The sequence below is a fragment of the Choloepus didactylus genome, chromosome 6, assembly GCF_015220235.1.
Source record: "Choloepus didactylus isolate mChoDid1 chromosome 6, mChoDid1.pri, whole genome shotgun sequence".
In the NCBI taxonomy this organism is placed as follows: Eukaryota; Metazoa; Chordata; class Mammalia; order Pilosa; family Megalonychidae; genus Choloepus; species Choloepus didactylus.
Genome location: NC_051312.1, coordinates 66464599 through 66487067, shown reverse-complemented (window position 1 = coordinate 66487067; position 22469 = coordinate 66464599). Strand labels below are relative to the sequence as shown.

General features: G+C 36.7%; 1 protein-coding gene across 2 annotated transcripts in view; it reads left to right on the top strand.

Moving 5' to 3' along the window:
- Positions 1–22469, top strand: part of PDE3B (phosphodiesterase 3B) — a 271815-nt gene that overhangs the window by 218202 nt on the left and 31144 nt on the right. For both annotated transcript variants that reach the window (XM_037839374.1, XM_037839373.1), the window contains exons 5-7: positions 8362–8468; positions 16806–17016; positions 17577–17653. In XM_037839374.1, the coding sequence (XP_037695302.1) occupies positions 8362–8468; positions 16806–17016; positions 17577–17653 (395 nt within the window). The remainder of the gene's footprint in view (positions 1–8361; positions 8469–16805; positions 17017–17576; positions 17654–22469) is intronic.

The following is a 22469-nucleotide window of genomic DNA, read 5'->3' as shown; positions in this document are numbered from 1 at the left end:
ATATTTCATGTCTATGTGTTTACATATTATAATTAGTTCCTGTCAGTGAGACCCTGCAATATTTGTCCTTATGTATCTGTCTTATTTCACTCAATATAGTGCCCTGAAGTTTTCTTCATCAATCCATTTTTTTAAGACGGTTTTGTTCACACACCATACATTCCATCCTAAGTAAACAATCAGTAGTTCCCTGTATAGTCACGTATTTATGTATTCAGCACCAACACCACTGTCTATATAAGGACATCTCCATTTCTTCCACAAAGGAGGAAGAGTCAAAGAAGGTAGAGAGACAAAAGAGAAAGAAAAAAGAAAGAGAGAAAACAACAGCAACAAAAAATAACAGCTAGAAAGCACCAAAAGGAAGGATAGCATTAAACTAAAGTAGGATAAAGAGTCAGACAACATCACCAATGCCAAGAGTCCCATACCCTTTCCCCATGCCTCCCCCGCCCCCATATGCATTTTTCTGTTGATTATAGTCTCTAGTTTGCATTGATTGTATTTCCCTCCCATCCCACCCTATTTTTAACACCTTGCAATGTTGACATTCGTTTGTTCTACCTCATGTAAAAACATATTTGTACCTTTTATCAAAATCATTGAGCACCCCAGGTTTCACTGAGTTATACAGTTCCACATGCTCCTAACCTTCCTCTTTCAACCATATTCACAGTCATCTTTGTTCAGTGTACATTCATTGCTGTGCTACTATCTCCCAAAGTTGTTTTCCAAACCTCTCACTCCTGTCTTTTCCTTTCTGTGTGCAGTGTTTCCTGTAGAGCAGGTGTCTTGTTCACAAACTCTGTCATTGTCTGTCAGAGAGTATTTTAAACTCTCCCTCATATTTGAAGCACAGTTTTGTTGGATATGGGATTCTTGGTTGGTGGTTTTTCTCTTTCAGTTTCTTAAATTTATCACCCCACTTCCTTCTTGCTTCCATGGTTTCTATTGAGAAATCCTCACCTAGTCTTATCAAGCTTCCTTTATATGTGATGGATTGCTTTTCTCTTGTTGCTTTCAGGATTGTCTCTTTATCTTTGACTTTTGATAATCTGATTATTAAGTGTCTTGGTGTAGGCCTATTCAGATCTATTCTGTTTGGGATATGCTGCACTTCTTGGATCTGTAATTTTATGTCTTTCATAAAAGATGAGATATTTTCTTTGATTATTTCCTCTATTATTGCTTCTGCCTCTTTTCCCTTCTCTTCTTCTTCTGGGACACCAATAACATGTATATTCCTGAGTTTTGTGTAGTCATTCAGTTCCCGGAGATGTTGCTCATATTTTTCCATTCTCTTCTCTCTCTGTTCTTTTGTGTGTAGGCTTTCAGGTGCCTTGTTCTCCAGTTCCTGAGTGTATTCTTCTGCATCTTGAGATCTGCTGTTGTATGTCTCCATTGTGTCTTTCATCTCCTGTGTTGTGCCTTTCATTTCCATAGATTGTGCCAGTTGTTTTTTCAAACTTTCAATTTCTACCTTATGTACATCCAGTGTTTTAATTATACACTTCATCTCTTTGGCCATATCTTCCCTAAACTTTTCAAATTTATTTAGCATTGGTTGTTTAAATTCCTGTATCTCAGTTGAAGTGTAAGTTTGTTCCTTTGACTAGGCCATAACTTTGTTTTTCTTAGTGTAGGTTGTAGTTTTTTATTGTCTAGGCATCTGGTTTCCTTGGTTACCCCAATCAGGTTTTCCCAGACCAGAACGGGCTCAGGTCTAGAAGGAGACAGTCCAGTTTCCCTGAGGGTGTCTTAGATACACCCTGTGAGGCCTCAAGTCACTATGCTTTTCTGCCCAGCAGGTGGTGCCTGTAGCCTGTAGTGTAAGGAGGTGCAGCCTGTGGCTCTTTTACCCCAGGCTCTGGGGTCTGGTTCTGAATAGAAGGCAGGTAGTAGAGCTTGGCACCAATTCTTTCCTCTTAGGGAAGATACACCCCCAAGGGAGAGGTCATTAGCATTTTAATAGTCTCTCTGACTGTGCTGTCTCCACCCTTGTCTGGATCAGAACACTGGGAACTGAAAATGGCTGAGGCTTTCTCCACTGAGCTGAAAAAGGGACAGAAATCTCCCCTTCAGGGCCAGATCACAGCTGCCCTCAGTTTTACCCACTGGCCAAAGACAGCACCCAGTGCTCTGGGCTCCCCCTCTCTCCCAGAGAGGTGTTCTGGCTCTCCAGGATCAGTTGTCACCAAAAGCCTCTGTCTGCTTGTTGGGGATTCGTAGCTTGTATTGAGTAGTCCACACTTGTTAATTAAAACCCCATTTGGAGCTCAGCTGAGCTATATTCACTTGCTCGGAGAGTGATGCTCTCTAGCACAGCAAGGCTTTGCAGTTCAAGCTGTGGGGAGAGGGGCTCTCGGCTTGGGTCCGCAGTTTTTGCTTACAGATTTTATACTGCTATCTCGGGCATTCTTCCCAATTCAGGTTGGTGTTTGATGAGTGGGCAGTCACATTTGCCCCCCCACAGTTATTCCAGATTATTTACTAGTTGTTCCTGGTTGTTTATTAGTTGTTCCAGTGGGGCTAACTAGCTTCCACACCTCTCTATGCTGCCATCTTCCAGAATTCCTGGTTTAATTTTAACTAGTTTAAATTAAAATGTAAATAGCCATATGTGTCTAGAGGCTACCATATTGGACAGCACAGCACCAGATCTTTAAAGCGGGATGATGTTTTCTTTTATTTGGGTAGGGCCAGAACTTTCAGGGCAGAGAAACACTAGGTTTTAGTTGCACAAAATTATAGACTTGTGATTCTGGAATCATGAGGCATTCATCTTTACTTTATTAGAGTACTCTAGAAGTGAGATTACATATCCTAGATTTTTGAGTCTCGATTTGAACTCAGCTTTGGATTCTGATCACAGCTTCTCTGATTAAGATTTAAACATGATCCCAACATTGAACCTCTCATTCCTGAATCTGTGCTTGACCAAATTTCTCATCTCTCCAGTTGGCTTTTCATCTGTTACTATTGTTCTGCCCATTTTTCCTGATTTACCACTAACATCCTCTAGTTCAGTCATTGCTTACAAAATTGATTTACCTACAGAAACCCTTGGCATTATTACCTTATTCTAAAGATATCAGTTGCCAAGTCTATCTCTGCAGAATCTTTTTTTTTTGATGTTATATTTTTATTCTTTTTTTCCTTCATTTCTATCACTTTTTAAATTATTAAGGTTTTGCTTGCTTTAAAGACATTATTGGTGTCATTGGTGAGATATGGTTAAGGCCTATAGTTTTTTTTTTTAATTCAGTTTTATTGAAATATATTTATATACCTTACATCATCCATGGTATACAATCAACTGTTCAGAGTATGATCATATAGTTATGCATTCATCACCACAATCTATTTCTGAACATTTTACTTACATCAGAAAGAATAAGAATAAAAAATAAAAGTAAAAAAAGAACACCCAAACCATCCCCCCCATCCCACCCTATTTGTCATTTAGTTTTTGTCCCCATTTTTCTGCTCATCCATCCATACACTATGTAAAGGGAGTGTGATCCACAAGGTTTTCACAATCACACTGTCACCCCTTATAATCTACATTATTATACAATCGTCTTCAGGAGTCCAGACTACTGGGTTGGAGTTTGGTAGTTTCAGGTATTTACTTCTAGCTATTCCAATACATTAAAACCTAAGAGGTGTTATCTGTATAGTGCATAAGAATGTCCACCAGAGTGACCTCTTGACTCCATTTGAAATCTCTCAGCCACTGAAAGTATTTTGTCTCATTTTGCATCCCCCTTTTGGTCAAGAAGATATTCTCAATCCCACGATGCCGGGTCCAGATTCATCCCCAGGAGTCATATCCTGCGTTGCCAGGGAGATTTACACCCCTGGGAGTCGGGGCCTACATAGGGGAGAGGGCAGAGAGTTTACCTGCTGAGGTGGCTCAGTTAGCGAGAGAGAGGGCCACGTCTGAGCAACAAAGAGGTACCCGGGGAGACTCCGAGGCACAATTATATGCAAGTTTAGCCTCTCCTTTGCAGTAACGAGCTTCATAAGGGCAAGTCCCATGATAGAGGGCCAGTCCCAGTGTTTGTGACAACATCAACACCAGTCCAGGTGAGGAAGTCCAGCACTTCTGCACCTTCCCCCAGCTCCTCATGGCTGGGGTTGGGGGGATGGGGCTGTAAATATATTTTTTATTCTCTGGCCAAATTACGTTGGGATGTGTCACTATTTCATCTCTGCAGAATCTTTTCCTCTCTATTGCCTCCTCTCCTTTATCACATTGCCTGTACTATTTCATGCTTTCATTGCTACTTACCTGGGCTATTGAATTAGAAGTGTCCAAATTCATAGCCAAGGATTCAAAACACTGTTATTCACTGATGACAAAACTGCACCCTTACTTGGAAAAATTAAACAAACTAAAAGAGAGGAGCGGTCTCTCAGAGAATGAGAATAGAACAATGATTTGGAAAACTCCTAGGTCAAAACAACAGGTATGTAACATGTTTTAGACTTTTCCTTGGAATTTTTTGATAATTTTGTTTTCATTTGACTCCATCTGACATCTTAGTCTAATTATGTTTCCCAGACTACCTTATTTGTGTAAAGATCAATAAAGATTTTAATTTTGTTTTTAATTCATGCTTTGTCTAGAGAAAAAAAAATGGAAGCTGTGTAGCCATGGTGGCTATGCATAGCTATGTTAGGAGAAATCAAAGACAAAAAGAAAAAGAGTTGGTCCCACTTGAACCACGACTCTATTCCTACCCTTAAGAATTTAGGGTAAGAATTTATCACTGTTTCATGTCTTGGAGGACTTAATATTTTATTAAGAAGGCCATTCCTTTACCTTTCCAACCTCATCATCCTCTAGTTATCTGAAACCCCAAACAAGCTTACCTGTTTGATATTCCCTCTTTGTTCACTTTGATGCCTTTCTTCAGTTGTTTCCTCTACCTAGAATAGATCTTTTCACATTCATTTGTGTATATCCTGTTTTTAATTTATCCTTAAAGATTGGGCTCAGATATGACCTCTTAAGAACAGCACCCTGACATCATCTTCCCTTGTTTTCCAAGGAAAAATAATCTGTTTCACCTCTGTATTTGCATAACACCTTTTCTTTGCGTCTTTAAGGGCACTTTTCATTTTCTACCTTGTGCTAGCTATTTTGACTCCTCAGTGCCTGCTTGATTATTGTGGAGGTTTGGATTACATTAAATGGATCCTTGAGGAGAAATAGCTGCTTAGGAAGTGTCCTGCAGGTGTATCATAGCCATACTGGACTGTGACAGTTGACTCTGCCTGTGATAAAGGTTCAGACCTGAGATAAAGTTTCTCTGCTCAGAAATTACCAAGAAAGCCTGAATAATGCTTTTCAGGGTTGGATGAGAATTAAATGACCACTCTCGAGTTCCAGTGTTAGTACTTCTTAATAGAAGAATGGCTGAATTGCTATCCTTGGACTGGCTGCTAGGACCCAGGCCCTTCCTGAGAATAAACAGAACACACATTCAGGGCTACAGCTACTCTTTGAACAGGCTTTCCCTGGGAAAAAAATAGAGGAGGCAAATTGTGTCTAATAACCCTGTGGGCTATCAACTGTAGGAATTTCCTCTGCTAGACAGACTGTCTAAACTATTTGTGATTCATTATTCCTATCCATAATTGCTCTGTAATCAAATTTAATAACTTTTTGCCTGGCAAGGGTATGTCCCCAAATAATGTTCTTGGGAACCAGTTTTCTCAATTTCATGTCTTAGAATTTATCGGAGATTTATACCAAAGTTGCATTAGCAAGCCCAGATGCTTTTTGATAACCAGAGATTCAGGAGGGCTAATGGTGTCATCCCTCTCAGCTTCTTAAGAGAATGGCTTTGTAAATCTAGACATTATACAGTCAACAGGTTTAAACACTTAAATTAAAAAAAAAAAATGGAGCTATACAAACCTTGTTATGTAATTTACATAGTCTAGAAGTCAGCTCTCAATATGTGGCTTAATTTTGTGATATCCATTATAATGTTTGCATTTGGTTTGATGACTCACTTCCCAAGTCTGACGTTAATCACCTTCCTACCAACAATTAATAATTATTGGGACTCCTAGACTGTTTCTTGTCTTGCCCTCTGCTTTTTTCAGCATTGCTTTATGTAATCTCATTGAGGTATTTACGTATCTGGTTCTGGGCCAGAAATTAATGCGTGGATTCTGGAACTAAACTGAGAATTTATAATTTGACCTGTGCCTCTTTATTCTAAAGGGCTAAATGAATATATGTTCAATTATTAGAAGATTCTGGATTAAGGTAGAACACTATGGAGCAGTGCTATGCGTCTATTCTGAAAAGGAGAAATCCTTGTCTTTTGAATTTGGTCCAAAGAGTGGACCTTGGTAGAATACACAGGTTTTTTTGTTTGAATATTGTCCTGGATGGTATTTTGTGCTTCTTTTCCCATTTCTCCTGCTCCACGTATAGACAATGAATACTCAAATACAAAAAGTGATTGAACATTGATAGGGGATGAATTGTGCAATGTAAGTTGTATATTGCCTTCTTTTACAGCCTTGCCAACAAATTATTATTACTACTGGTTTGAGAAAAAATATTAGGATAGAATTTAAAGGTTACAAGTCACCTTAGAAATCCTTTGTTCTAAATCCTTTATTCTAAATCTTTGTTTTTACAGATGGAGAAACAGATACAAAGATAGAATCAGAATTTTGATGTGTAAAGTTTTAGAGTCAGAGAAATGGAAAATTGAATTTTAGCTCCTCTGCTTATCATCTATGTGAAATTTGGGGTCATTACCTAGCCTCTTATGTGTAAATTAGAAATAATAATAGCTAATTGATAGGGTTGTTCAGACAATTAAAAAAGGTAAAATATATAAAATACCTAGAACAATGGATGATACGTACTAAATATTCAAAATAGTACCTGTTACTATTTTTGTTGTTGGAAGGAGTAGTTTTGAAGTGATTGCCAGCTGATTTTATATGCCTTCTCTTTGTGACAGAGAGATACATGGAGATACGGAACAAACTAAGATTTCTAGGAAAGGACCCAAGGGGAGCCTTAGAAGCAGGGGGTTAGATAACAAAAGAAAAAGTCCATTCACTGGAAACGGGGGAGCAGAAACCATATGTTCTCTGGTTATTTATGAATAGGGACCTAAAGAGATGATCATTCATTTATTCCACAAACATCTATTGAACCCTCTATAGGCACTTTGCTATTATCCACTGTGAATGCAGAGATGAGTAAAACATTGCCTCTAAAGGAAATCACAAATTAGTAGGGGAAAAGAATCTGTAAGTAAAATTATAATACATTATGGGTAAGTGCTCTAATAAAGACATGAACAAAAATCTCTTAGATCACAGAATAAAAGATCTTCCCTTGTAAATTGGGTATGGAGTGCAGGAAAGTTGGAATGAGTTGGAGAGGAGCTCTTTGAGAATTTAGCCCAGACTAATAAAAGTTGCATGACTAGATAGAGAAATCATGATTTGTCCTTGAGCCTGTAACAAAGTGCCCAGATTAGGAAATGAAGAAAATAAGCCATGAATATCTAAGGAGTATCTAACACTTATGGTGTGCTTACTCTATGTATGACATTGGTCCAAAAGTTTTCATATATAACAACTCATTTAATTATGATAGATATATTAAACTCTATTTTATGTATCACACTGCTGTACTATGAATGCCTACCTATATGTTATATATGTATATATATAATAAATATATATAATTTCTGTATAACAGTCAAATATTTCAGTTGTAGGAAATGACTTGCCTAAGGGATAATCAGTATCTGTGAGGAATGGGAACAAGAAATAATGAAAACTATACTTCAGTCCAGTGGTTCTCAGTGAGGTCCCTGGACCAGAAGCATCACCTGAGAACTTTGTCAGAAATGCAGATTATCTGTACCTACTAAGAAACCCTGGGAGTGGGAGCAGCAATTTTTGTTTTAAGATGTCCTCTAGGTGGTCCTAATAACCTGCTTTAGACCTAGTGTTGGCAAACTACAGCCTATGAACTAATCTGATCCACAGCCTGTTTTTGTAAACAAAATTTTATTGAAACAGCCACACTCATTCATTTACTGTTGTGTGTAGCTGCTTCTGTGCTATAGTGGCAGGCTTGAGTACTTGCAACAGAGACCTTATGGCCTGCAAAGCCAAAAAAGTGTTTATTCTCTTGTCCTTTGCAGAAAAAAGTTGCCGACCCCTGCTTTAGGCTATAGGCAGTAGGTAAGAATGCCAAACCCTGAATATGTAAACAGATATTTCCTAAATGAATTGAAGACCTTGAAGAAAAAAGGAAATTTCTTATAGCTTTAAAATTCTTAACCTGTCATGTTTCTCTTTTAGTCAAGGATGCTATCTAAATGGGCCTTTTAGTTCAAATCTACAGACAATCCCGAAGCAGAGGTCATCTTCTGTGTCGCTGACTCACCATATAGGTCTGAGAAGACCTGGTAAGAAATCATTTTTTATAATTTAAATATGGGAAGTCTCAAAGTACATGGTAGCACTTTTTTTAAAATTACACATTTATGTCTAATTTTGAATACCAATTCATGTTTTGTAAGTCAACATGACTATTTGGGTTGGCTCATTCATTCAGTTAGCATTTTTGGAGCACCTATTATGTATGAGGTACTTTGTTAGGCACTAAGGACACAGATAAAATATAGAACTCTTTTACTAACCTAAATAGTCGTAGATCCAGATTCATATCCAGAACAAGGGAAAATTCTTGGGAAATGTGTTTTCTTTTGTAGAATGTATATTCTGGAGGAAAAAAATCTTAGTATGAGAATAGGAAAAACCCTCACTATAGCCTCATAAGTCATTCTAATTGAGGAATTTTCTTTCAACCAAAAGATTATTGAATGCTTCAGAATTTCTTAGATGAAAGATATTTTATAGATACAACAGAGCAATAGCAGAGTATCATTGATATTCTGCTTTTAAAGTACAATATATATGATATTAGGGCAATGTGATATACAATCACAAAATTGATTTATACATAATGTCTGGCACAACAAAAATTATAAAACTTCTGAAGAAGTAGGAAAATGTGATTGATAAGCAAGAAAAGTAGACAGTAGAAGAACATCTACATTTGATCTTGATGCTGGAGTTTAAGTCTTTAAAATAACAATAATGTAAAGGAAATAGAAGGGAAGATGGACAAAATGGATGGATAATTTGAACAGAGAACTGGAACATAAAAAAAGAAACAGTGGAGATCTGGAACTGAGAAATGCAAATAATGAAATTAAGAGCTTATTGGATGAGCTTAAGAGCAGACTGGATGTGTTTAAGAGCAGAGAGGACAGAACAGAAAACATGATTAGGGAATTTGAAGAGAGAGAAATAGAAAATATTCAAACTGAAGCACCAAGAGGGGAAAAAATACATAAAAACAGAACAGAATGTAAGAGACATATGGGACATAGTAAAAAATGCTAAAATACATGTAAATAAAGTCTTAAAAGGAGAGGAAATAGACAATGGGACAGAAATAAAATTTAGAGAGATAATGGCTAGAAATTTTTCCAAAACTTAATAAAAGAAAGCAACTTTGGAGCAAGTTGCTACATGGTGTGTCGTGGGAACACAGGCTCAGGCATAATAGAAACTTTCTGCAAATGATTGCTTTATTACTTACACAGTACAAAGGGTCCAAAGGAGTGAGGGAAAAGATCCGATCGTGTAGGTTTCCCAGGTTGGCCAACTGCTCAGGTCAGGATCGGTGGATGGCAGCCCTGCAGGACCCTCTTTGCACTGGAGAGGAGAGGCAAATGGGAATATAAAGGGCTGCACAGAGGTGCACATGCCTGGGAAAGATCTGGGAAAGGAGAAGGCCCAGGTAGCTTACCTGTGGCTGACCTTGAAGTCCTGTACAAGCTGGAAGTAAAAGCTAAGGCTGTCTTGTAAACTGCCTGAAATTTGAAGCTGTGTCTTTTTACGCTGATCCCTTGGTAGAAGACTTTAAATCTTATGACAGATCATGGACTGACTGCTAAATATATACTGGCCCAATGGTAACTCTTAGGAAAGCTAAGCTTAAAAATCATAACAAGAACTTAGATTTTTAAAAAGGCTAACAGAGAACCCAGTGGCCACATGCTGCATGGCCAAAGGAATCTACATAATTACTCCAGTAACAAGTTGCTAAACAAGGAGTCTCAAACAAGAAAACAAACACAAACACTAATACCACCAAATCTTGAGGGTAGGGCTGGATCTGATACCAGGTTTGTTACAATATATTATCTAAAGTGCTCTGAAATTAGGTAGTGATGATAGTTGCACATGTCCATGAATATACTAAAAAAAACAACCCACTGAACTGTGTAATTTTAAAAAGGTGAATTTTTTCATATATGAATGATATCTCAATGTCAAAAGAATTGTTACTGCAAATAGAAATGAGAGCTTCATTAACAATTCACAAATTGGGTAAAAGCAGGTGTTACAAAGTATTTGGATGCATTGGGAATCTATAGTCCAAAAAAAGAAAAAAGAAAGTTGTGAGGCAAGTTCTGTTCTAGCGGCTTATTGGAACATTGAGGCAGAAGGAGACTTGTCTAAAACTAATTGGTCAGAGCTTAGGCCTCTTTTCCTTGTCCTGTGTCCTGTAGGTCTCCTCCAAGCTATGCATTCCTGAAGGCTGATTGTGTCTGCATAGGCTGTTCAGCTCGCCTACCTCCTTTGCCTGGAGTCATTTTGTATCTCAGGGCTTGAAGGTCAATTTATATTCTTTCAACATTAATAAAGCTGTTTAAAAAAAAAACATATAGAACATGACCACAGTGAAATTAGTTTACAATGCATTTGAAGAAAACTGTCTAGAAAATTCCCAAATTATAAATAATACATGGGACAAAGAAGAAGAAAACACAATGGAAATTAGAAAACATTTTGAGCTGAATGATAATGAAAATATGACCTATCAAAATTTGTGGAAAGAAATAAAGCAGTGATTACAGTTTGGAAAGTAACAATAAAAAGAAGAAAGATTAAAAATCGATTAGGTTTACATTTCAAAAAGCTATAAAATTAACTGCAAATTAAACTGAAAGTAGAACAAGGAAATAATAAAGAGCAGAAATTAATGCAATCAAAAGCAGAGATAAAGAATGTGAAAATCTAAGTCAGCAAGAAAAATGAAAATCAACAAAATTCATCCTTTGTAAAGATTAATAAAATTGATAGCTCCAGTAGAAGATTGATAAAGATAGCTCCAGTAGAAGATTGATGAAGAAAAAGAGAGGGAAAACACAGATTTTCAATGTAAGAAATGAAAAACAAACAAATCTACACCAACAGAAGCTAAAAGAATAAAAAAAAGATATTTGGATAACTTTATGCTAATAAATTTCATAATTTAGATGGCATGAATTCCTTAAAAAATAAAAATAGGTGACATTGATCTAAAGATATTGAACCTATAGTTAAAAACCTTCCTACAAAGAAAATTATAGATACAGATGGCTTCACTAGCAAATTCATCTCAGCATTTAATGAAGGTATCTTTACAAAAGATTGTGTCCAATGCCTTAGTTTTCTTTTGCTTCTGTTTCAAATTACCACAAACTTGGTGGCTTGAAACAATACAGATTTATTATGTTGCAGTTTTGGAAATCAAAAGTCTGAAATTAATCTTGCTGGACTAAAAGCAAGGTATCTTCAGGGCTGTGTTCCTTCTGGGACCACTAAAGGAGACTGTTGCCTTATGTTTTTCAGCTTCTAGAGGCTGCCTGTATTCCTTGGCTCATGGCATCATTTCTCTGTCTTCAAAGCCAACCATACACTGCCACCTCTTGGTCCTTTCTCTTCAGCATCCCTCTTCCACCTGTAAAGGCTCTTGTGATTACATTGGGCCTGTGATGGTTAGGTTCATGTGTCAACTTGGCCAGGTGATGGTGCCCAGGTGTCTGGTCAAGCAAGCACTGGCCTAACCATTACTGCAAGGACATTTGTGGCTGGTTAATAAACCAGAAGGCTGGGTTATTAAATCATCAGTCAGTTGGCTGCAGCTGTGACTGATTACCTCAACGAAGGGTATGTCTTTCGCAGTGAGAGAATGCAATCAGCTAGATTTAATCCAAGCAGTTGAAGACTTTTAATTGAGACAGATACAGGACTTTCACTACTTTCTCAGGTAACTAGCAAAGTGCTTCCTGAGGAGTTCATCAAAGTTGCCAGTTCGCTGCCTGAGGAGTTCATCGAACATCTTCATTGGAGTTGCCAGTTTGCTGCCTGCCCTACAGAATTTGGACTCATGCATAGTTGTGTGAGACACTTTTATAAATCTTATATTTATAGATATCTGTTGTTAATTCTGTTTCTCTAGAGAACCCTAACTAATACAGGGCCCATTTAGATAATCTGGGATAATCTCCTCATCACAAAGTCAGCTGATTAGCAACCTTAATTTCATTTGCAACCTAAATTTTCCATTGCTGTGTAACCTAACGTAGTTATGGGTTCTGAGAATCAGGGTGTGGACATCATTAGGGATCATTATTCTGTCTACCAGAACCAATCTTATACAACTCTTTCAAAGAAAGGAGAAGGAAGAAACACTTCCCAACTTGTTTTATGAGGCCAGCATAATGCTGATACCAAAACCTGACAAGGACCTTACAAGAAAAGAAACTTACAGGCAATATCACTCTGACTATAGATAGAAAAATCCTAAACAAAATAGTTGCAAATAAAATCAAGCACTATATTAAAATGATAATACGTCATGACCATGTGTGGGAGTATTCCAGAATATAAAGTTGGTTTAATATTTAAAAATTCACTGCATTCATAGAATAAAAGAATAATCATATGGTCATCTTAATAGATACAGGGAACGCATTTGATATTTCTTCATTTGATAAATTAATAAATGTTCGTAATGAAAATTTTAAGTATATTGGGAATAGAGGGGATCATCCTTAATCTGATAAGCAGTACCTACCAAACTTTTACTGCAAACATCATACTTTAATGGCAAAATATTGAACATTTTGCCCCTGACTTTGGAAACAAGATACAAGATGTTCAGTATCAACATTTATATTCCACATTGTCCTGGAATTTTAGGCAATAAATTAGATAAAGATAAAGAAATAAAAGGAATAAAAATTGGAAAGAAAGATGTAAACCTTTTTCTTTATTTGCAGATGGCCTTTTTGTATACATAGAAATTCTAGAAGAATCTAAAAATACTAATAGAATTAATAGTACATCTTGCTGGATACCTAAAACCAATTGGAAAATGAAATTTAAAACACCGTTTACAACAGCATCAAAACTCATCAAGTACTTAGAGATATTAATGAAAAATGTGCATACTGCTATACTTACTTTAGAGTGGGGAAAGATTTCATTAGCAAGACACAAAAACACTAAATAACCATATGGGATTAGATGGATAATTTTGAGTACATGAGAATTAATAACTTCTATTTATCAAGAAATATCATTTAAAAAGACCTGAAAAGAAAATATTCTTAAAACCTGAGGAAGAACTAGAACACAGCTATATAAACAACTAAAATTAAGTTGAGGAGTCATAGACAACTATATTTTCTATTGCTGCAAAGGTAATTACCACCAATTTAGTAGTTTTTGTGTGTCAGGAGATGGTGTATTGCTTAACTGAGTCCTTTGCTTAGGGCCTCATAAGGCTGTATTTAAGGTGTCAAATCTTGTTGCATTGTCATTTGGAGGATCAACTGGGATGCAGGCTCACTCAGATTGTTGTCAGAATTCATTTCCTTTGATTGTGGGACGGTGGACTCTGGTTTCTTTATGGCTATTAGCTGGAAGTCACCCTAAACTCCTAGAGGCTGATCGAGCCCCTTGTCTTCATCAATATGGCTGTTTACTTCCTCAAGCCACCAAGAATAATTTCTAGAATGAGTCTGCTAGCAAGCCGGAGTGCATAATCTAATGCAATCATAGGAGTGAGTTCCCATCACTTTTGCTGTATTCTGTTGATAAGAAGCAAGTCATGGTCCTTTCCACATGCAAAGGGAGGGGAGTATACAAAGGCTTGAACACCAGAAGGGATCACTGGAATCCACTTTGGAGTCTACCACAACAATCCAATAGAAAATGAGCACTGAAGAGATTGACCTGTAAGAATAAGAAAGTTGTGCAACCTCATGAGTAATCAGGAAATTAAAAATTGAAAGCACCATGCCATTCTACTCACTTTAAGAGTGGTGACAGAGTGACTAAAGTAGGTGAGAATTTGGAGCAACAGAAACTATCATGCGTTGCAGGAGGAAATTACAAATATGGAAATGACTTTCAAAAATAGTTTATAACTATCACAAAGTTGAATAATTCCACTCCTAAATTATATACAGTGGTGAAAGGCATGCATATGTATCACAGAATACAAGTATGTTCATAGCCACATTGTTTGTAATTACCCCAGACTAGAAATATCCGATATGTCTATTGTGCTGGTTTGAATTTGTTATGTACCCCAGAAAAGACCATGTTCTTTTAATCCATTCTTGTGGGGGCAGACCTATTGTGGGTGGGACCCTTTGGTTAGGCTATTTCAATTGAAATGTGTTCTAGCCCACTCAAGGTGGGTCTTAATCCTTCACTGAAGTCCTTTATGAGAGGATTAAAGACAGGTAAAGCAGGAGAGCATAAAGAGAAACACCCAGAGACATTTAGAAATAGCCATTGAAACTAGAACCAGGAGAGAAGGACCAGCAGACATTGCCATGTGCCTTCCCACGTGACAGAGGAAACCTGGATGCCAGCAGCCTTTCCTCAGAGAAGGTATCTTTCTCTCGGTGCCTTAATTTGGACATTTTCATGGACTTAGAACTGCAAATTTGTAACCTAATAAAACCCCATTGAAAAAGCGAACCCAATTCTGGTATATTGCATTCTGACAGCTTTAGCGAACCAAAACATGTATCAACCCTTGACTGAAGAAATAAAATTGTGCTATATTCATAACATACAATTTTATATGACAATGAAGATGAACGAACTACAATCTCATGCAACATTATGGAAATATGTTTTTAAAACTTTAAAGTAATCAAGCATAGAAGCTTGTCTAATTCAGTTTATAAAGTTCAGAAAAGGCAAATCTAATCTAAATTGCTAAGGAATGCATACATACGTGGTATAAGTATAAAGAAAGGCAAGAAAAACAATACCATCAAAGTCAGGATGATGATTTCCTTTAATGGGAGGGAAGGGAGTTAGAGGAATGGGTTTTCTGATCTCTGGCTATGTTTTTTGTCTTAGCTTGAGTGATGGGCATTCCTGTGGCAACTTTTCTGTATGTGTATTATATTTTACAATAAAAAATGTTAAAAGTAAAAGTAATGAAGTTAAATTGTAGAAAGTATTTGTTAAGGGTTGCTAGGTTTCCTTCTATACCATTTTTTTTCCTCTCCTCGAGGCTTCTCTATGTTATATCAAATTTCTATCAAGGAACATAAGTCCTAAGATTATTTACCTTTTATTCCTCTCATCGTGCTTGCCAAAATTTCCATCACTTTCTGGTATAACTGGAGAAGTGAACCCTGAAAACTCAAACTTTAGCAACTAACCAAGGATGACTTTGACAAGCAAGTTACTTCTCCCCTCTAGTCCTCAGTTTCCTTTTCTGAAACATGAAAGTGTTAGACCAGATTATAAAATCCCATTGAGCCCCAACATTACATGAATTTATAGGAGACTCTAAGCAAATCAGACCAATTGAGCAACACCGGCAGCCCTGGCAGGAGTATGTCTCATGGAGTTAACTGTGTTAACTAAATCAAGTTACTTATTTTCTTTGGTATTTTATTTCCTTCATATGTAAAATGAGGGCACTGCTTAACTCAGAGTTATTGTGAAGATTTAATTAAATAATACATCTGTAAGTCCTTCCCCCACTACACTTGAAAATATTGCAGGACCTTAATTACTGTTATTTGCTTTCCTCTCAGATTCATCCTTTACTTAGATCTTTATTTCTGCCTGCCTCTCTCCAGGTGTACCCACACTGCCTTAGTTCAAGCCACTCAGTGATGGTTTCTGGACTAAATCAACTGGATTAGAGACCCATCCTGTGTGTTCCTTAAGCACTCTGGTTTTTTCCTTATTTTAGCACTAGCACTTGTTTGTATCCTCCACTAATCTAAATTGTTAAGGGATGCATACATAGGTGAAGTAAATAGGTTTGTTGAGTTACAAGAATGGCATATTTTTCTCCATTGTGAAACCCAGCACTCTTTCTAGCACATAGTAGGATCTCAAATATTTGTTGAATGAATGAATGAGCTGGGAAAATTTGGATATATTTTTAAAGGGATATGCCAGTTTTGTTAGCATATAATTTTGTCATATGGTCAACTTGCTTAATGCTTTAAGAACTTGAAAACAAAATTTGGTAAAGATGCTTTACTCATATAGACATTCAAGATGGTAGAGAAGCAAAATGTGAAAGATAAAGACCAATATGAATTAGAAAATTTAGTGCCACACATTATGAACATTTTAGTCATACTTGTAATCTTTATCTATTATGGGCCTCCTTCTGGAGGGTATTTACTCTATAGTCATTTAAGATAACAAATATGGTCTATATTCTGCTTAAATTCCTAGGTTGTCTTCAAGATAGCCCCAAGTAGAAATCGATTTTATCATTCAATTTTAAATACTTTGATTTCTTTTAAAGAAGGAAAATGCTCTTTATAAATACACAAAATTAAACAAAATATATGCACATTTATTTATTTATTTATTTATCTGTCTCTCTTTTTTAATTTTCTAAGGTGCTTTACACAGTCTGAGTCCTGTGAATTCTCCCAGCCATGGGCCAGTGTCTGCTGGCTCTCTAACTAACCGGTCACCCGTAGAATTTCCCGATACTGCTGATTTTCTTAGTAAGCGAAGTGCTATTTTACACAAATCTCTGGGCAATGCACCCAATACACCAGATTTTTATCAGCAACTTAGAAATTCTGATAGCAATCTGTGTAACAGGTAAGTTCCCCAAAAGTTTATTATTTCTGGTTCAAAATACAGGTTATTTTAGTAAAGTATTACCAGTTTTCTGGTTCTGTATTATAATAGATGATGGGTTAAGACTACATCCTCCTATTTATCTAACAGTTTTTGTTTTAAGTAAACTTGTTCTCATGTGCATGTATTCCTCTGCCAATTAAATGATCTACATCTGAGGTGAAACACAGTGGTATTGTAACCTTTATAAGGTATCACTAAATCTATAGAGAACTATTTTAGTATATACCACTTTAGTGCCCATTCAAAAAACCCAGTTCATATGGTGTTCAGTCTCACTTCTGCTTCAGTATAATAGGGTTTGCCTCAGATTCCAATGGCAACTTTCAAAACTATGCTGTTTCCTTGAGGGACACATGGATGCTTATTAAAGATGAAGCCTGTTAAATTTATAGAATGATTGGAATACAGTGATATAGTCCAGTTGGGATCTTGGTTACATATTAAGCATGTTTTCTAATTATGTTTAGGTTAAAAACTTAACTCATTCATTATACATTTTATCTATTTTGTTTTATAAGCTGTGGACATCAAATTCTGAATTATGTTTCAACATCTGAATCAGAATCTGGTACAGACTGTCACAATGGAAAATCAGGTGAGACTGCAAAATTATTATGTGTTTGAATTTAAGAGCAATTTCTCCTATTTTTTTTTTAGAAATATCAGATAAATGAATGGGTTTCTCTTCAGTTTATTCATCTTTAAAATGAAGATGATAATGTTTGTTCCTACTTCAAAGAGGAGTTATTAGGAATAAATTATAAATAATAGATGGTAAAGTATTTTGAAAAATAAAAATGTGCTGAACAAATAAATGTAGTGTTTTTTGATTATAGCTAGGAATCAAAAATAGTGAAAATAATTATATTAACATTGCAATTTATACTGCACAATCTAAACCCAAAAGGGTTTGCATAAATCTGTGTTTTTTATGGCATAGAGAGGAAGTTTTTTTTAAGGTTTGGTTAATTATACCATTTTGAAATATTTTATATCCTCAAATCAGAAATATTGTTGGTGATGAAATTATAGTTGTTTTACAACTTAAGAAGCTTCCAGTAATGGTGAACCTAGGTAAGTCAGGGCAGCTAGGAAATTTGGACAAATTACTTTAAAAAAAAAAATCTATTTGAAGACATTGAAGAACTAACAAGCCCCTAAGAATCACAAATAGAAAATCTGAAGGAGGATTGAGGTTCAAGCAGATGAACCTGGAGTTTGGGACCATCAAAAGGGTGTTTGGTGATTCCACAGGGGCCGGTGATTGATAGGATGAGCAGTGCTTTTGGCAGCTTCATGGACCAAAGGGACAGAGTCTGTGGTTGAAGGCCTACCGTGGTGGGAAAAACTTGGTGTACTTTGAAGCTCTGCATCCTGGGAATAAAAGTAAGCCAGAAAATAGATAGGCCCTTTCAGGGATCATAGGCTTATCTCAGTCCTTGAAATTGAATTCATGTGATCCTGGATTGTTAATGCATCCAAGAATTTGGCAGAAGCAAATGTAAACCTGTCTGGAGGAAGATATTACCCAGGGTCTCAAGTTAATGCTACAAACAATTTTGCAAATTCAGTGTCCCAGCACACAGTTAAAACAAAACAAAACAAAACAAAACAAAATCCACGTAGTCTATGTTAATTCTGGTTCTAACTAAAGTATCAGACCCAGGCTCCCATTGAGAACAACTGTAAATGATGTATAAAATATACAAAACAGCTCTTTGAGGGCTGGGCTAGCTAGAAATTAAAGGGCTAACATTCCGGAGGAAAGGGAACCTCAGAGAAGTAAGCCCAACATTCTGCTTGATTTTTCCTCTCTAGTCATTTGCTGATTCCTAAACTGTACTGGACAAAAGGCTAGGAAGCTTAGAGGCTAAAACACTAATCAGAGCTTTTGGCATTCTCATAGTACTAAAGAAATGAAAATGGTGTTCAGAGGCTGGTAAGCACAGGATGATTTATTTTATGACAGTGGCAGTCTGAAAATCAATTAATATAATATACTATATTAATAGAATAGAGAACAAAAACAACATATTCATCTTAATGGATACAGAAAAAGCATTTGACAAATTCAATACCCCTTTTTGATAAAAACTCTCATCAAAGTAGAAATAGAACGCAACTTCCTCAAACTGATAAAGGGTATTTACAAAAAAACCCCACAGCTAGCATCATACTTACTGGTTGAAGACTAAATACTTTTCCTGTTAAGATCAGGAACAAGGCAATGATGCCTGTTCTCACCTTTCTATTTAACATAGGAGGTTTTAATTAGTGCAATAAGACAGAAAAGGACAATAAAGGTATCCAGAATAGAAAGGAAGAACTAAAACTGTCCCTTTTCCCAAATCACATGACCCTTAACATAGAAAATACCAAGAAATCCACATACACAAAAAAATACTAGAAACAAGTTTAAAAATGTCACATGGTACAAGATCAACATACAAAAATAAATTATATCCTCATATGCTAGCAATAAATCATAGGAAAATAATTCCATTTACAATAGCATTAAAAAGAATAAAATAGAATAAATTTAACGAATTAAGTGGAAGATTTGTATACTATGAAACATTTTTGAGAGAAATTAGAGAAAATCTAAACACTTAAAGAGGCATTTCATAATAATGGATTGGAAGTCTCAGTATTGTCAATAGGACAATTCTCCCAAATATATCTGGAAATTCAATGCAATCCTTGTCAAATTCCAGCAGGAATTTTGGTAGAAATTAACAAGTTGATCTTAAAATTTATATGGAATAGAGAGGAGTGGAAGCTAATTTGTCCCCATGGAACAACTAATAACCAGGAACAACTAGTAAATAATCTGGAATAACTGTTGGGGTACAAATGTGACTGTCCACTCATCATAAACCAACCTGAATTGGGAGGAATGCCCGAGATTGCAGCATAAAATCTGTTAGTAAAAACTGTGGATCCAAGCCAGGAGCCCCCTCCCCCCCACAGCCCGAACTGCAAAGCCTTGTGGTGCTAGAGAGCAGCACACTTGGAGCAAGTGAATATAGCTTAGCTGAGCTCCAACTGGGGTTTTAATTAGGAAACGTGGACTGCTCAATACAAGATATGAATCCCCAACAAGTAGACAGAGGCTTTTGGTGATGACTGACCTTGGAGAGCCGGAGGGTGGCCATGGACTGGCCCTGAAGGGGGCTTTCTGTCCTGTTTTTGGCTCAGTGGAGAAAGCCTCAGCCATTTTCGGTTCCCAGTCCTCTGACCCAGACAAGTGTGGAGATATCACAGGCAGAGAGACAGTTCAAATGTAAATGACCTCCCCCTAGGGGGTGTATTTTCCCTAGAGGAAGAAGGTGGTGTCAAGCTTTACTAGTTGCCTTCCATTCAGAGCCAGACCACAGAGCCTGGGGAAAACAGCCACAGGCTACACTTTCTTACGCCAGTTTGGAGCTACAGGCTGACAGGTTGCACCTGCTGGGAGAAAAGCACAGTGACTTGAGGCCTCACAGGGAGTACCAATCTTCTAAGACACACCCTCAGGGAGACCTGATACTGTTGCCTCCTTCTGAGACCTGAGCCTATTCTGGTCTGGGAAAACCTGATTGGGGTAACCAAGGAAATCAGATGCCTAGACAACAGAAAACTACAACCTACACTAAGAAAAATGAAGTTATGGCCCAGTCAAAAGAACAAACTTACACTTCAACTGAGATAACAGGAATTTAAACAACTAATACTAAATCAATTCAAAAAGTTTAGGGAATATATGAAAAAAAGGATGCATATAATGAAAACACTGTGTGTAACATAGGGTAGAAATCGAAAGTTCAAAAAAACAACTGGCAGAATCTATGGAAATGACACAAGAGATGAAAGACACAGTGGAGACATACAACAGCAGATCTCAAGAGGCAGAAGAAAGCACCCAGGAACTGGAGAACAAGGCACTGAAAGGCTATACAAAAAAGAACAGAAAGAGAAAAGAATGGAAAAATATGAGCAACATCTCCGAGAACTTAAGGACGAATCGAAATGCAGGAATGTACATGTCATAGGTGTCCCAGAAGGACAAGAGAAGGGAAAAAGGACAGAAGCAATAATAGAGGAAATAACAAAGATTTCTCATCTCTTATGAAAGACATCAAATTACAGGTCCAAACAGAATTGATCTGAATAGGCCTACGCCAAGACACTTAATAATCAGATTATCAAACGTGAAAGATAAAAAGAAACAATCCTGAAAGCAGCAAGAGAAAAGTGATCCATCACATATGAAGGAAGCTTGATAAGACTATGTGCAAATTTCTCAATAGAAACCATGGACAGAAGAAGGAAGTGGGGTGATATCTCAATAGAAACCATGGACAGAAGAAGGAAGTGGGGTGATATATTTAAGATACTTAAAGAGAAAAACCACTGACCAAGAATCCTATATCCAGCAAAACTGTCCTTCAAATATGAGGGAGAGCTTAAAATATTCTCTGACAAACAGACAATGATGGAGTTTGTGAACAAGATACCTGCTCTACAGGAAGCACTAAAGGAAGCACTGCAGACAGAAAGGAAAAGACAGGAGTGAGAGATTTGGAAAACAACTTTGGGAGATAGTAACACAGCAATGTATGTACACTGAACAAAGATGACTGTGATTATGGTTGAAAGAGGAAGGTCAGGAGCATGTGGGACACCAGAACAAAAGAGGAAAGATAAAGACTGGGACTGTATAATTCAGTGAAACCTAGGGTGCCCAACAATTGTAATAAAAGGTAGATATGTTTTTATATGAGGTAGAACAAATGAATGTCAACATTGCAAGGTGTGAAAAATAGGGTGTGATTGGGGGGAAAATACAATCAATGCAAACTAGAGACTATACTTAACAGAAACATTGTATTATGGTCTTTTAATACAACAAAGGCAATACACCAAAGCTAAATGCATATGGGTAGGGGGACTTAGGGGAAGGGTATGGGACTTCTGGCATTAGTGATGTTGTCTGACTCTTTATTCTACTTTAGTTTAATGCTATCATCTTTCCTTTTGTTGTTTTCTAGCTGTCATTTTTTTTTATCTCTCTTTTCTTTTTCTTTTGTTTCTCTACCTTCTTTGACTCTTCCTCTTTCTTTATGGAAAAAATGGAGATGTCCTTATATAGATAGTGGCGATGGTGCTGAATACATAAATACATGATTATACAGGGAACCAATGATTGTTTACTTAGGACAGAATGTATGGTGTGTGAACAAAACCATCTTTAAAAAAATGGGTTGATGAAGAAATCTTGAGGGCACCATATTGAGTGAAATAAGACAGACACATAAGGACAAGTATTGCAGGGTCTCACTGATGTGAACTAATTATAACATGTAAACTCATAGACATGAAATATAAATTACTAGGATATAGAATGAGACTAAAGAATGGGGAGCAGTTGC